At 43.5% G+C, this 17,247-nt stretch overlaps 1 protein-coding gene across 1 annotated transcript in view; it reads right to left on the minus strand.

The window, feature by feature from the left end:
• Positions 1-1,103: 1,103 nt before the first annotated feature.
• The window catches only part of IDH2 (isocitrate dehydrogenase (NADP(+)) 2), a 43,636-nt gene continuing 27,492 nt past the window's right edge, over positions 1,104-17,247 (minus strand). The window contains exons 7-11 of the mRNA XM_078683243.1: positions 16,078-16,229; positions 15,621-15,733; positions 12,290-12,387; positions 11,136-11,231; positions 1,104-1,491 (exon numbers count right to left, since the gene is read on the minus strand). Coding sequence (XP_078539369.1) covers positions 1,407-1,491; positions 11,136-11,231; positions 12,290-12,387; positions 15,621-15,733; positions 16,078-16,229 — 544 coding nt within the window. The 3' untranslated portion in view covers positions 1,104-1,406. The remainder of the gene's footprint in view (positions 1,492-11,135; positions 11,232-12,289; positions 12,388-15,620; positions 15,734-16,077; positions 16,230-17,247) is intronic.

Raw genomic sequence — 17,247 nt, forward strand, 5'->3', positions numbered from 1 at the left:
TCAATCATGAAAGCAGAGTGGCCCCTCACAACCCTTAACCACCCCACTTCCCCCACATACTCCCAAAACAAATTGCGAGCCGCCAATATGGCATGCCCGACCCAGCATGGACAACAACGTAGGGGTTTCCTGCCTCGACTGCTCCTCGCCGCATCTCAAATTGTTAATTCATTGAGGCTCAAGTAGAAAAATAAAAGCAACAGCAAAGAAACCTATGTACCGTGATAATCTGATGGACCCAGCAGTTAAAGTAGAAATCACATGGGTCCTAAATACATCTCAAAGATTGAATTCCAAGTTACTTTATAAAAATGTTAACAGTGATCTAAACCAACCACTAGATGGCAGCATTGGGAAAGCAATATACATTTTTAAGTTAAAGAAGCTCTAAAATAAGTTGAATACGACTACAAATATCGTCTGCCCCGGCGCAAAGCAAACGCCCCTTAGAACAACGACAACGCATTCTCGAATGCGTACAAAAACATACGAGACTGGACCTTTTTTTATCACTTTCCCTCGTACAAATTCCTCTTTTAGCACAGGCAGCCATGCTCAGTAGTGGCTGGTACAACACACTCCGTTAACTGGGCATTAAGAACCATTCCCTTACTCCAGTGGCCCCCATTGTGGAATCGTTTGGTGTCTTGCACCACATTAGTTAATGGCATTAAAGGCTACATGAAAAATAGGCCATCGGGCATTCGCTTCTCTTGATTTCCGCAGAGCGCCGGTCCTTACTGCTCCATCGGGTTTATTGCAAATTGCCGCTCAATTTGCCACAGCAAGATCTAAACTCAAGGCTCGCCAACTTGTTCTGCAGCCCAAGGAGACGAGTTGTCTAGAACCATTCACCACCCGTCCTTACCTGGGCCGCAGTTATGGTGACAAACCTTGTGATTACCAAACAAAAACAAAACAAGGCCAGGTGAGGAGTGAGGACACCAACATGCGGATGGAAGGAACGCGCAAGTCACAAGGTTACTTGGAGGTCATCCTTGGCTTCAGGCACTTGGCAAGAACGCATCCCTCAAGATTCATAGCTTTGTTTTATTTACTGCACTGACATCCATCCCCCAAAACATCACAAGGGGCAAAAGGGGCACCGTAGAAGATTTATTTGCTAGAAATGTACCATGGAAAGCTGGTTGACATGACATTTACAGTAGGTGAGGTTGCTTCCTGCTAAGAGTCCTGGGGAAGTCCAACACTACGTCCAATGGAATAGGGGCACATTCCAGCTCCACCAGACGAGTTTAAAAACAATCTCAACAGGTTAAAAAAAAAGTAGTTTCTTCTTGATGAGAACCACGTACGCCACCCTGAAACTGGATTTTCTACCCTGTTTTTATGTTAAAAATGAGGTAAAAATATTCTCTGCTGCTTCCCCATCAACGGCTCCTCTTCTACTTCCCCAGTGCCTTGTCAAGGTTGGTCTTGATGGCGTCCAAGAAGTCTGTGGTGTTCACATAATGCTCGTTTAACCGCACGCTGAAACACAAAAGAAAATTTGTTTAGGCAGGGATGCTGTGTGTCACAGAAGAGAGCCAATGGCACAAAAACTGAAATTTTATTTGCCAGATTTAAAACCTTTCCAGATACCCTCATTTCATTTTGGCAAGATGATCAGTATACAAGAGGCCTTCTTTCAATGGAGGTGTCTGAGGAGGTAGGCAGTGGAACACTTTGCTACAAGTAGAATAAACGTTGTAAGAAAAATGAGGTGAATGAACTAAAAGCCCAGGCCTGGCAGACCAAACCATACATCCTGCAACATGAGATTGCTAATGTGTGAGGTAAGCACAGGGGACACGCCAGCGTCATGACAGCCCACTGTCATTAAAACCCTTGCACTTGTAAGAGCTAGTAACTGTGCAGTAATGGTCGGGGAAGCAGGATTTTTTTAATTGTGAGCGGGGGGGTTGGGGGGGTGTAGAGTAGTGGATACGTTTAGTTCAAACAGCTTTATTTCGACAATATATGTCATAAAAACATTCTAAATACATCAATAAAACGCAAATTATAATATTCCAACACTTCATGCTTGAGAGCCTCAGCATCGATCGCAACATGCTAAAAGTACTTACAATTAGTGAACGACAAAAGTCACCTTCATTAATCATTAAAAACAGATGAGATAAAAATACAAAGATATTTTCTAGCTGTGGCGACTAAGAACATGACGACTTTGGGATGCCCAAAAGATAGTGAAAAGAAAGATCTCAGATTGGACAAATGGATAACCCTTGAACTTATAGTCCACACTTAGCCTAGAAACTTGGTAAGAGTATGCATACAGTGGACGTGGGTCAGATATCCATATTATTAGTGCAGCTATGCTGCTCTAGTTCCCAAGATCTTACATATGGTTTTATCTAATTATTACGTGGTCCTACATGTGCTGAGCACACGAACAAAATGTGGGAAACTGTTTCCATTCGATCAGTGCAGATGGGACATTTATCATCCATTTCAAGGGTCGTTACTTGTAAAAGATTTTAGTGGGAGAGATTTGACTCTGAATTGGAAGTAAAGCCTCCTATTGAACAGGGTAGATTTGTTGTTCCAATATGGTTCCAAGAAGTGGGAAAACTTGAATTCTGAAAACCTCCCTGTCAAAATTGTGCTGTTGATCACTCAGAGTTCACCTGTCATGATCATGTACCAGTAGTGTTCTTTATTTTTTTCTTTTGAAGGAAACTGGGCACCGGATGCATTGTCCCATAGAATCCTCATTCGCATGTTGGTCAGTATTCTTGATGTTTTGGAGCCAATTGATTTTCAGGGAATGATCAGCCTCCACAAAATCCCTCAGTGCTTCAGCATAGTCTATCAACTCTAGCCAGTAGAAGAGTGGGAGAAGTTTTGCTCTGTTAGCTAGTGACAGAGCTAGATTTCATCAAGATTAAGCATTGCTCTGTTTTGTGTTTCAGACAGACTGCATTTAAAATGTCTGAGATTTGGTGCAAGTGAAAACACATGGCACATGAAATATGAAATTAGGCCTAGTCAAATGCTTTTCAAAAGGGGCACTTTTGGTGAATTTAAAGTGAAAGACATGAAACGAGCCATGATAAAACCTTTCAGTCTGAAATGCTTATGCTGAATTAACATGCGTTTTTGCAGTGTAGAGAAACTCGGGATTGCAGTTTCCTTTTTAGCTTTGAAGATAATCGTGGAATGTGTTCTTTCCTCCCATCTCCTTTTCCTTGTAATCTACACTCCCTGTTCCAGTCTTAAGAGACTTTGGCTTTGTTGCATATTTAGACAATGCATATTCAGTTCATACCACATCTTATAATGTGTATTAATTAACCATGCACCAACACTACATGTGGGGCAAACACATTTTGCATGAAAAGCTATTTAACCCGTTTACTGCGGCCGTTATTTTGGCGCAGTGCTGGGCGTTCTACAGAGTGGGTGGGGCCGTGTCGGCCGTTAAACGTTCGCAGCACTAGCCAGGTAGTGCTCCGAACGTTCAGCGGCCGATGGCAGCATCAATGGGGTTAAAACATTAGAGCATGTTGCTATGAGTATGTATGCCCTGGTGCATGTTTATGCTATTTTGTACATTGAACATTTTTGCTTGTTGTGCACAAATGACAGAAAAGCTGCTTTAAACTAATAGCTTTTGCTAGGTAATAACTAATACAGGGTAAAAGTATGGAGGGGGGGAGGTAAACATAATGGGTTTTATTTCATAAATTAATACTCTTTTGTGTTTGTTTTGGGCCCACCATAAAATGGTTGCCTAAGAATCCAGCATAGCTGAGAATAGTGCTGAAATGAGAGATGCATGCACAGATTATGCGAGCTGCCTCAAATGAACACACATGGGTCAAGGCCACAGTGAACTATACACTCTTCATCGTGCCAATGTACCAGTGTGTGTGCGATGTGAAAGCAAGGAGTAAATGGACGGATACATTTTTTTTCTATTTCAAAAATGTATAATTGATGGTGATACATGACTGCATTAAGCGTAAACACTTACTTTGTCAGAACTGGTATGGGTAGAATTTGCAATGAGAACAGGATGGTGAGATCCTGAGGTCATCTATGCTAACCAATCACAGAGCAAGTTTCTACTGAAACTGCAACATTACAAGTATAGTAAGCCAAGAATTAAGAGTATAAAAAATGACCCCAAAGGGGGCGTGCCTGCCTTAAGCCTTAGAAGTCTTAGAGGGAGGAGAGGAGAAGCAGATGAGACCAGACATCATATGGGTTAGGTACGTAAAAGTCGCAGGTGCAGCCTGGGAAAAGATTGCGTCCGAGGAGAGAGAGTGAGGTGGGGGTCCTTGCTCATTTTTCTCAGAGAGTCCTTGCACGTCAATTTTTGGCAAGGCAAATCACATTCCTCTGTGGTCTTGTGAAGGACGGGCAGCCTCTCTCAGATGAGCAGAACAGGGCAGAGTGCAGCTGATGGAAACAGGTTTTAGATGCTAAAACTCTAAGCTTATGCTTTGACTAACTAGTTTTGAAAAACATTTGTCTTATGCATTTATTTCTCTTTATGGGAGATTTTTGCCAATTAATTATTGATTTAGCCTTGCAAGACTCACTCTTAAATTATATTTTCCTCAACTCATTAAAGAATTCTGACTGACATTGGATGCCTCATGCCCTTCCTTTATGTAATGCCTTGTATCCAGTCTGTAATATGTTCAGTATTAATTCTATTTTTCCTGTTTTCCAAATTCTGTGACCTGATTGATATTGGACTAATAAGTAAAGGGTCAGAGAACTTAACTTTCAACTAGAAAATAAAACCCTTTAAAAATTACTCCCAACTCTTTATTGGCTTAAATATTAATTGCATTTTGATATTACATATTTATGTAAAGTCTCCTGAAGGTGATATACGGTGACACCTTTTCAGCGGTAAAATAGTGGTAAATGAGGTTTTGTATTGAGAAATTACAGTGAAATTACCGCTGGATCATTAGAGCCTTTCTGCCGTGATCTAATAACAGTGGTTTAAGAAGGGTGCTTTACAGGAGGCGTGTCACACTTCTAAAAAATGTATTCTCTGCGATGGTAAGTGTAACCATGTTCGAGAAGCCCCAGAGTTCTGAGCCATAAAGTACGAAGCCTAAGATTTTGGCGTCATAAATCTGAAGAACTGGGCTAATTGGCTTTAAGAATAAACAGTGGAATTCCTTTACCAATGCACCCACAATCTAGCGATGTTTAAGGGCCATTTATTCCACTTGAGTCAACTTGGCCTCAAATAGGTCAAGGAAACCCAAAAGTAACTAAAGACTTAAGTTAGCTCAAGGGGCTCGTTGGCTAACTTCACAGTGCCCCTAGAGGACTTAAGTTGATTAAACAATATAACGTTTGTTTTAGCTGTGTGGATGACAAGGACCCGAATCCTACAAAATTCCTCAAAGAGAAGAAGCACGTGCTGTTGCCCACTGGGGTTTTTTTTTCAAATGTTCTGCAAACATTTCAATGGGGATTTAAAAAATATATATATAATATATTCAGCCAGGGCTGGAGCATCAGTCGGACAACAAGCAAAAAATTGGGAAATATAGTTACAAAATAAAGAGAACAGTGTAGGGGCAATAACACACACTTGGCACACTCCTTTTCTTATAGGAAACTGGTATGAGAGTTCACCCCAGCTCACTTGGGTAAAGTTGTGGCCATGGAGGCAAATTATTAAGGAAAGCACGTCCAAGGGCACACCCAGATCGTGCAAAACCAACCACAGCTTCTTGCGTGAAACCAAGTCAAAGGCAAATTTAAAGTCAACAAACACAGCATACATGCTGCCAGGGGCAGATCCTCCTCTTTCAATTATTACCATTTTATGTTTGGTTGTGGGCGGGCGGGGCTGCTCTGCGAGCAGGCAGGGGAGGAGTGGTGTGTCCACTCCTGAGGGCGCAATGACCGTTTGGTTGACCGCATCATGTTCCATGCCGCATCTCACATTCTAGTTACAGTTACTCATGCGCACTATGATCTTTCCCAAGCAGGCTGCAATGCAGCCTGCATGAAAAACATTGCCTCCCTGTAAGCCCCTGGCTGGGCAGCGTCTCCACCAATCACAATACTGCTTGTAGCGTTGAGATTGGCTTAGTGGAGGGTCCAAAGGGAGCCTGGCTGCCTGATTCCAGTTCCTGCAGGAGCCGTGAGGCCGGCAGAAAGGGAAGTCTACTTTTTGTTGTTAAATTAAACACCCTCCTCCCTGCGCAACCCCACCCCCCTAGAAACATGCCGGCTGCGACTGCATGCTGCCCATGCCGATGACTACAGTAGTAGTGGATAATCTGCCGTATTTTAAACAGAATGTCCTAAATTTGGCGTTTATCTGCTTCTGAATTTCTTTGGCAGATTTTATACACAATGGGGGGGGGTGATTGCGTGGAGGGGACCAAAGTTTACGACAAATTTTAAGTCATAGAAATTTATCCTCTACGCACTGTAAACTACTGGACATATTTACACCAAAACAGAAAGTAAGGGCTTGGTACAACTTGGAATGCTTTTGTGGGCCGATTTATATCTGTACAGTTGATTTTGATTCTCCCCCGCACCAGTCAACTATTTAAAAAATCTAAACCAATCTGGCTGGTGATAAAAACCCTGATGTCCATATGTAGATTCAGAATTGTCCAACTTCTGCAATCTAACTGACCAACTGCTAACTGGACGTTAACGTCTTCCTTAGCCTACTATTATGATGTTGGAGAATTCGCTGCTCTGTTTCTTACAGCTCGTCAAGAAAAGCAAAATTATAAATGCTGGTTCCCTGTAGAGTGAGGTTGAGCAAGGTACTTGTGATGTAATTTGTGGTATTCCGAGAGATGTTCCAGGCACTGGTGAAGGAGGCAGAGCGGAACAGTGATAGTTAGAAAGTCACCTGCGTAGGTCTGCCTGGATCACAGTGCAATTTCCATCCTCGCTAGGAAGCCCATGCACTAACGCGACAGACACTATTCCCCAAACTTCTGATAGTAGTGGCCAGTTGGTACAAAGCTGTGATACTCTGTGTGGGTCGCTTGCTGCCCTCCTAATTTTTTTTTACATGAGGCCTCCTGGCGAACATCAGTCTGGGTGCCAGTTTACCACACTGAGCATTAATGTTTAGAAAGGTAGGTTAAACAAATGGGTAAGCATTTTTCTTTACAGGGATTTGGAACTGGGTGTTAGTGAGGTATCAGGCGCTCATACACTTATCACACGTGTGTTATAGTACAGGGTTTTTCGCCCGCGGTGCATCCAATGACAGGAGGAAGCACCCTACTACCAACCTAGGATTGGTGAACATTGAGTATATGTTTGAAGCAGACGGCAATCATATCAGTTACAGTTTTTTACAAACTAGACAAAATTAAGCAGGAGCAAATGATACCTGTCTTTTTATTTCATTCTCTTTAGAAGGCCTTCTCTTAGCTGTGGCCAACATGTGTCATCGTTTCTGGGAATTAACACCACGACTAAGGGCTAAAAGGGATATAGATACCAACGTTGTACTACTAAAATACTGATACATAGTTTATATACAGGGTTTACAGTCAGGGCCGGACTGGGAACCACAACCGGCCCTGGCAAAGTGCTCGGCCACGCCCCCGCCTCCCAATCGGGTTGGGTGCCACCGAGCTCTTTGCCGGGGCCGGTGTTCGGCCGATTTTGGTACAGGGTCGATTTTAAAACTATGCTGCAAAAACGGCCCTGTAACAAAACCGGCCACCACCTGTTCGGCACACCAGGGATTGCCCGGTGCCTGCTATGGCCAGTCCGGCCCTGTTTACAGTACATGCGTTTACATAAATTAAGGTACCTAGGGCACTATCATACTTCATGTGTATGCAGGTAGCCTATGCCAGGTGGTAACCCATGCCAAACTCATTTAGAAACTTCACTTGATTAAGATCACGTGACACACTGTGCAGAACTAAGGCGAAAGCATGTGGAGAGTGACAAAACACTCCTTATGTTAAACAGAGGCATATGAATGAAAATATAGTACCACAAAGCAAGCTTATGTGGTGTATATGGGACATCCTTATGTATATACCCACCGCCCATACTGAAAAAGTGAAGGACAGTTCAAAGGAGATACCTTGCTTATGTTGGCCGAAATGCAATGCCATTATAAACTGGTGCATTCAGGATGTATAACTGCATTCAATTTGGGTATGCATTAGCAGCGCACATCACATGGGGCACTGTGCTTGAGGACTTATCATTAGAGGAGCAAATACTAATGGCGCTGTTACATTAACGGGTCGATCTTATGAATATATAGAAAGCTGATCAACAACTCCCCTGATACTCTGCAACAGCTGCGGCCCAAATGGGAAACGGAGTGGGTGACTTTGAAGATGGGGAGTGTGAAGAGGCCACAAGAGCATTAAAGTTAATCGCTATTAAGACTGGTCTAACTGTGTATACTTCATCGATCCTACTACTCCTGTACGGCCCGCCATGCCATGGTGAAGCGCCCCCACGGAGATCTGTGTAAGGGGGTGAGAGGAGGTGGGCACCTTCTTCCATGTGGTGTGGAACTGCCTAAGGTTACAACCATATTGGACGCACAAAGATCATGAGAGTAGACGGGCTGCCTGATACAGCTAAATGCTGCTTTTGAACATGTGGAGAGCTGAGCCCCCAGCCACACCTAGGTACAGCAAACTGTTGTTGACCCTTGGATTGGGAATAGCTAAACGAAATATGGCTAGGCAATGGATGGGAGGGTCAGACACTGGAGGTGTATGAATCGAAGACAGACATGGACTGGTGCATGTTGACCGAAAAAAGCTAACTACCAAAGTAGAAGCTGTCCCTATGGTAGCGAGAAAAAAAAGAAAAAAGTTCAAATCCACCCCCCCAAAAGTTGAGCAGTTCACCGAGGTGGGGCAGATAAATACGCAACCTTTATGGCTAAGTGGGAACGTTCCAGCCATGACACTAGGAGACTTGAGGTATAACCCTGGCTATACAGCATTGCCAAAATATGATGACAGGTTCCACAGCAGTCATTTTTCTTTAGTGAGTAGCTCCGGAGTCTTTCCATCAGAACCACTTGCACACCAGTTGTGTAACGAGCAACTATGGAAAGCGAAGACATGGTTTTGATTAATATTAGGTCTCTCCTTGTGATAAAGTGTGGTTGGGGGCCATCAATTTTTTAATATATTCCTCTGCGCCTCCCCAAGGTCTCCCTCCAGATAATTCCCGGTACCAAGGTTCACCTCTGACCCACACCAAGAAGCTCAAGAGCCAGGGCGAAAATCAGTGGGGAGGTCGGATAACCCGGTCTGGCTCCCGTGTGGGGCAAAAGCACGAGACACCACCCGTTAACTCTAAACTGGGCCATTGAGCCCTTGTATAAGAGACTGATCCATCCTATGAAGCCGTGTTCGACTTCCAGGCTTTCCAGTACCACAAACATGGAATCCCATTCAAATGTGTCAAAGGCCATGGAGGATTCCACTGACAGTAGCACACTGACCACTCTTTCATCAGCCCCCTCTGCCATCACCACAAAATGGCGTCTGAGGTTGAGCCTGGTCCCTCCATTCGGCATGAATCCAGACTGGTCTGGCTGAATCAGGGATGTAATCACCTGTCTAAGTCTATTAGCTAATCACTTGGTGAGGATTTGAACATCTCCATTAAGGAGTGAGATCGATCTGTAGGAGCGGCATCGGTCAGGGGACTTCCCATCTTTGTGTAGAATTACTATTGTTCCTTGTCGTTGGTCCTCTGGGAGTTGGGTAGTTGATTTGACCTCCAGCCACATGTTTAGGTAGGTGGGGCCTTATTTTACTCGTAAGACCCTTATAAAGCTCAATGGGAGATCCATTAAGACCCATTGCCTTCCCTGTGTCAAGCAACAGATGGGCTTGGTCAATCTCACTGGGCTGGAATTTACTATAAAGCATTGATCTAGTCTTTTCGGACAGCCTCTGGACTTCAATAGATCGAAGGCTTGGATTTGGTGTATCTCATATTGCCCACTCGTAGAGTAAAGATCCTCGGAGTAACTGACAAATTCCTCCGCTATATTATCTGGGTTAGTTGGTCTCTCCTCGGTCATTTGTTATTCGTAGGATCTGCTTTCACTTAAGAAGCACTTATCACTCACTGCAATATAACCAGTTATGAATTTGTATTATGTTTTTAAATAACTGAATGAAACATCACCTATCAAAATAAAATAAAGGAAGAACATATTTTTTTCATAACAGAAGTCTCCAGCAAATTGATTTTTCTTTGGGAGTTTAATCGTCGTGAATGATTGATACTGTTTCTGATTTGAAAATTATGGATTGTACTAGATCACTTTTGACATTCCAAATATATGGGCATGTGCTGAGCTTTCTTGAATCGAATATAACCAGTTGCACATTTTAATCCACAATCACCATATTTTAGTACAAGGCAGTACAGTCTTCACGAAGAATAGGGCAATACAACAAAGCAGCAACTGGTTGGTTATCAAATGCATCTCATGTGACTACACCAAATTCTACGGTCTGGTTCTTGGACAGTGACAGCCTAGGGTTTAGTTGTGCTTTTAATAAGCAGTCATGGGTTGTGTGTAATGCAACCTCCCTAACTACTTCAATTACACCCATTCCTATTGTACTTTCAAGTCAGATGTAATATGTAGACTTACTAAAGCGTTTTAGGAGCTTTCAAAAGTGTAGTCAGAAATTAAGCCAAACCTCGGGCTAAAAACAACTGTCTGGGTATTTCTTAGCTACCACTGAAGGGATAACTTGATGTAACTGTACACTGAAGTCTCTCCCTGGATACACCAAACTTGCTTCAACACCCTGGCGTGGCACAGGAAGGTTCCTTCACATTCAATAAACAGGTCCATACTAGGACCTGTATATTGAATGTGGACATACATGGGAGTCCCTGTCACTACTTTGCCTCTTCAAGCAAAGGAGATTGCAGGATCCATGCCACACACCCATACATAAAAAGGTTGCTGCAAGGCTGCTTTACACAATCTCACTCACTCTGGAAAGTGGTCAAATAGTCTGGCTCGCTATAAACTGCAATTCACTTATTGCTAGTACACAAGTTTTATTAGGAGCATCAACACTAGACATGAGATAGAATACTATGTCTAATTAGGAATTACCACTTCAGTGACTTACTTGCTGAAACCTCCATGAATGCAGCCAGCAAGATCCTTGGTCATGACACCACTTTCCACGGTCTCCACACAAACCTTCTCCAGTGTCGAGGCAAACCTTGAAATATATAAAAGACAATTAGAAATTTAAGATTCTATACATGTGGAAATTACATACGATTTTTAGAGTGTGGTCAAATTAAATATTGTAAGTCTCAGTCTACACCCGAAAACTAGCATTCGGTCACAAACCTTCACAAAACAATTTTTAACAGCTTAAATGCAGAGGACGTCATGTTCTATGCATTATCTCTGAAATGCGGAGGACATGAAAGTCTCGTACTCAATATTCAGAGAGAAAATACTACTTGTCCTTTCACACATGGAAGGCACTACGAGGAGAAGTGCAAAACAGCTTGAAGGTAGCAATTTTGTGGACCCTTGCCAATTATAAAACTTGCCACGCACGGAACTGTGTGGAAAATGTGTGATTTAAACCAAACTTAGATGTTTTCAGTGCACCATAGGTAACAAAACAAACCGGCACCCATGCAAGTCACCACACTGAAATCCCTGAGTCTCTAATTTTGTTAAAGTTTCGAGTTTAGCAGGATTTTGTGGGTGGGAGCCAAGGCACAAATAGCACAAATAACACTGCTACCCACATCACTAATATCATTCAATTATGGCAAAAAAGTAATGGCCCCACATAGCTTTTTTGGGACTATCATGTAGAGAACACAAAGCCTAGCTATATGTGGGGTACTCTTTCCTCCGGTGTAGTGTGGGGAATGCAGAATAATAGCATAATAGCTCATCGGTTATCAATGGCATTTGCTCTCCATTTCTGGCTTACAAATCTAAGAGTGAGTAAGGGAGAAAAATAAATAAAGAACTACACACATTTTGCAACTAGTCTACCATCACAGGAGAGAACAACCACTCCACCACCTGAATTCGCAAAACAGACTCTTACATAGAGAGAGCTTGGAACAACTGGACTAAGGATGGAAAGGCAATTAGTCAAGACCAGCCTTCTCAATATTAATGTGACCAATGGGGAAAGGGTGAGGCTTTCTTTAAAAAAAAGTATTCTGAATGCTGTGGAAAATGGGTTTTATATTATGTGCACAAGTTTTAATTAATCGGAGTAGTTAGTACCCAATTTGGACTTACTTGATGAGGTCCTGGTTGCCATCCAACTTGCCTCTGTGCTCCAATCCACGAGTCCAAGCAAATATACTTGCAATAGGATTGGTGCTTGTGGGCCTCCCCTAAAATGCAAAAGAAACAAGCATGAACGTAAAGTTAGTTCACTCGAATTTGGGAGTGGGGAGGCAGAAAGGTAGTTGGTGGTTTAGGTGGCTACCTTTAAACACAAACAATGAACCATTTTGAAAACAAAATGCCTTTTTACTCGGACAGAAAAACTATAAAGGACCCAATGTTGGAGGAATCCTTACGACTACAAAGAAGCCCTCTCCAATGCTTCACTGTCTGCACAGCACAAGCCACTGGGCACTTGATAATGCTTCAGTGCGCTTCCTAACCAAAGCAGACAAGACCCTGCTGCAGCAATCCAGCATTCCAGACCAAGTGTCAGACATACAAAGTACTTTTACCCTTCTACTTTTCTCATATTAGAGTGGTTTTCTTTTATTTGGATGCTTTTGAGGACTTTGTACCTAAAAAAAGGCAGCAAGTCGGGCTTTAATGTGCCAAGACTTGCGCCGTAGGCATGCTCTAGAGCTTACTGCATGTGCTACACATTGAAACAAAACCTACTGTTTGGCCAATGCGCGAGCTCCAGAGAATGACAACAATTTTCAGGCTCCTAGCAAAATTATACTTTGCCATTTGGAGACCAACTTTCCAGCAGCTACAAGGCTTTCAGCATCTGTTGCAATTTGGCAGCACCTTGGGGCCAGTGGTGGTTTCACGGATGGCAACAGCTCAGGCCGGCTCTGTGCTGTGCTGTACAGCCCTCCTTAAAAGAAAATCACCACGTGTCATAATAGCTAGGGTGTATGCATACAAAGGTCTACTTCTCGGCATACTCTCTGGGGTTCCATGTAACACCAATCACTGTCATCCAGAGACTGACACTTATCTTGAATGCTGGATCTTGATTGATTATTTACAACAAGGGGTGGTGATGGACAGAGTCTCTGAATTAAGCAAGTACTCTCACCCAGTCAAGAGATCAGGGCTAGATCCAACACCGTTTTTTAGCTCATTGCACCATCCCAGTTTCAGAACCTGGCTGTATGCAAATTAGTCTGTCCCTGGCCCAGTGCATCATGGGAACAGGGCAGACCAGACTACAAAAGCCAATTCTTACACTGGGAAGGAAACAAGCTTCCGGGGACCGGTTTCTGCCATTTCAGGCGTCTTCGGCCCGGCTTGCTTGAATCCTGATGGTGCAATGAGCAAGGGACTCACATCTGAGTATACCCTTCCACGCTTAGGGTGGACAAAATTATTTACAACAAGGGTTGGTGATGGACAGAGTCTCTGAATTAAGCAGAGTACTCTCACCCAGTCAAGAGATCAGGGCTAGATCCAACACCGTTTTTTAGCTCATTGCACCATCCCAGTTTCAGAACCTGGCTGTATGCAAATTAGTCTGTCCCTGGCCCAGTGCATCATGGGAACAGGGCAGACCAGACTACAAAAGCCAATTCTTACACTGGGAAGGAAACAAGCTTCCGGGGACCGGTTTCTGCCATTTCAGGCGTCTTCGGCCCGGCTTGCTTGAATCCTGATGGTGCAATGAGCAAGGGACTCACATCTGAGTATACCCTTCCACGCTTAGGGTGGACAAAATTATTTACAACAAGGGGTGGTGATGGACAGAGTCTCTGAATTAAGCAGAGTACTCACCCAGTCAAGAGATCAGGGCTAGATCCAACACCGTTTTTTAGCTCATTGCACCATCCCAGTTTCAGAACCTGGCTGTATGCAAATTAGTCTGTCCCTGGCCCAGTGCATCATGGGAACAGGGCAGACCAGACTACAAAAGCCAATTCTTACACTGGGAAGGAAACAAGCTTCCGGGGACCGGTTTCTGCCACACTATAGGTGTGGCAGGGTATACTCAGACATGAGTCCCTTGCTCACTGCTCCATCAGGATTCAAGCAAGCCGGGCCGACGAGGCTGAAATGCCAGAAACCGGTCCCCGGTAGCTTGTCTCCTTTCTGGTGAAGAATTGGCTTGGTAGTTTGGTCTGCCCTGTTCCCATGATGCACTAGGCCAGGGACAGACTAATTTGCATATAGCCAGGTTCTGAGCTGGGATGGGGCAGTGAGCTAAATAACGGTGATGGATCAAGCCCTGATCTTTGGACTGGGTAAGAGTGGTCTGCTTAATTCAGACACTCTGTTCATCACCACCCCCTTTTCTGAATCGTTTTTGGCCACTATAGGTGTGGCAGGGTATACTCAGACATGAGTCCCTTGCTCACTGCTCCATCAGGATTCAAGCAAGCCGGGCCGACGAGGCTGAAATGCCAGAAACCGGTCCCCGGTAGCTTGTCTCCTTTCTGGTGAAGAATTGGCTTGGTAGTTTGGTCTGCCCTGTTCCCATAATGCACTGGGCCAGGGACAGACTAATTTGCATATAGCCAGGTTCTGAGCTGGGATGGGGCAGTGAGCTAAATAACGGTGATGGATCAAGCCCTGATCTTTGGACTGGGTAAGAGTGGTCTGCTTAATTCAGACTCTGTTCATCACCACCCCCTTTTCTGAATCGGATCTTGATTGATGGCTGTTTTCAATCCCTTCATATTTATAATTCTGTTCTAGTTTGATAAAGCTTCCACATGTTTTTACTTCTATTACCTGTTTAGTGTGTGACGGAACCTTGCATTACCGCAACGGCACGCTCTGTGCGTGGCAGTGAAATACAAAGTATACACTTCAACTAAGCGACCAATATTTTAATGTATGATGATTTGGTGTGCTTGAAATGTCCATCATGCACTGCAGTAAGAGGTAAAAGGAATGGTGCACCATTCTACTATTAGCATGTGGTAAGCATACTACTCCTCCTCAGGAACGGAGCCATGGATCACTGTGTACATTGTAAATCAGACAGCTGTGCTGCTAAGGCAGACCTAAAAGGCCACATTGGGAATCACACTATCTTTGAGGAACTGTATAGTCCTGAAATACAGGGAACTTGGGTCTCGAGCTGGACATCTGGCTGTTGCTAATTTATGGATCCACCACCTTGCTTAGTCTACCTTTTAAAAAATCAGTCATGGGGGTCTCCTCAATCACCACTAGTAAATCCCAAGGAAAAAAGGAAGCACCTATTACTATTAATTTACTATTTAAATCTAATCTTGGGTTCCAGTGCCGCAGGCCACTTGCTGTAAACTGCTTTAACGCTTCGTCGGGGTAGTAAGCGCTATATAAATACAATTGGAAATTACCTATACACCTTCAGCAATTCATTTAACTACGACTGCCAATTAGAGCACAGTCTGTAAAAAGAAGTGCAAACCTTTTGGTGTTCACGGTAATGGCGGGTGACTGTGCCATGAGCAGCTTCCGCTTCAATAGTCTTTCCATCTGGGCAAACCAAGACAGAAGTCATCAATCCCAGGGAGCCAAATCCTATGAGAGAAACCCAAACAAAAAAAAAACATTAACACTAAAAATTGGTCTCAGTCTGGCTTTTTGGAATGTCAAGTAGTCCACTAACCAGATTAATCATATATGAATATTACCATTGCCACAATAATGACAAATATTTAATTTTCAAGTGTAACATGGAAAAAAGACATTGCACATGAGAATCAGGTTTCAAGGTTCGTGATTGGATTGATTAGTGACGAGCTGACATTACACAGAGTGCAGCCCAAAGGGTCTGCTGGGGTGACAGTAAAAGCTACAAAAGCACCAGATAGCAGCACTATAGGTCCCCTTCTGCCCCCATACTAGAGGGCAAGGTAATTTACCTTGAGCCAGGATGTCAGACTGCACGTCCCCATCATAGTTCTTGCAGGCCCACACAAAGCCGCCAGAGGATTTAAGTACCTGAGCAACCATGTCATCTATCAGGCGGTGCTCGTACCAAATCTTTATCTTCTCAAATTGTGACTGGTAGTTCCTAGAAAAGAGAAAAACATTAACCTGTATCCTGAATGCTTATTTAGCACAATGTATTCGGAAAAGGCTACTTAGATTGTTTTGCAATTTGAGACTAGTCTAGATACATATGATGTGCATTATTCTGCCATCTTCAGAGGACTTCTGTTTTTGAAGAGAACAAGACTCTAGCAAAGCCAGAAAACAGCCCACTCAAAGATCATGGTTGAATGGATGGAGTAAAGGTCTCTGTAATAAAACATGGGTCCCAAAAAAATACCCATATACTTTATTTTTATTTTTATTTATTTATTTTATTTTATATGCTTATAGAGCGCCAGACTAGACCCCCGAAGGGGTATCTCTGCGCTAAACTGCAGGTATAGAGAGAGTAAGAGACTGTGTCCAAGGATGGGAGGGCAGTTAGTAGCTGGGAAACAGAAGGGTCTTGAGGTTTTTCCTAAACATCATGTGGTTGGTGATTGACCTTAGTTCGAACGGCAATGAATTCCATAAAACAGGTCCGGTGTGGGCCAGTGCACGTCCACCTTGCCTGGCTTTCTTAATTCTAGGTACTTTAAGTAGTAGTTGGTCGCTAGAACGCAAGGAGCGTCCTGGGGTGTAAGGCTTGAAAATATCTATAAAATACTTAGGGCCCATCCCCATTAGACTCTTGTGTATGGTGCACAGAGTCTTAAAATGAACACGCTTCTTCACAGGGAGCCAGTGAAGCTGAGACAATAGGGGACAGGATGGAGTCCTAGGAGGAGCATTCATGATAATCCTTGCGGCTGTATTTTGAATGACCTGCAATTTCTTGATTTGCTCTTCATTAGCTCCTTGGAGCAATCCGTTGCAGTAGTCGATCCTACTAATAACAAGAGCCTGCACCAGGGTTTTCCTGTGGTGATCCGGGAGATAGGGAAAGACACGTCTGAGCATCCCTATAGCCCGGAAACAGGTGCCGGCTACTTGATTGACATGGTCCTTAAAAATGAGTTGTTGGTCAAACATAACTCCCAGGTTCTTGACCTTAACCT

The sequence above is a fragment of the Lissotriton helveticus genome, chromosome 3_1 (genome assembly GCF_964261635.1).
Source record: "Lissotriton helveticus chromosome 3_1, aLisHel1.1, whole genome shotgun sequence".
In the NCBI taxonomy this organism is placed as follows: Eukaryota; Metazoa; Chordata; class Amphibia; order Caudata; family Salamandridae; genus Lissotriton; species Lissotriton helveticus.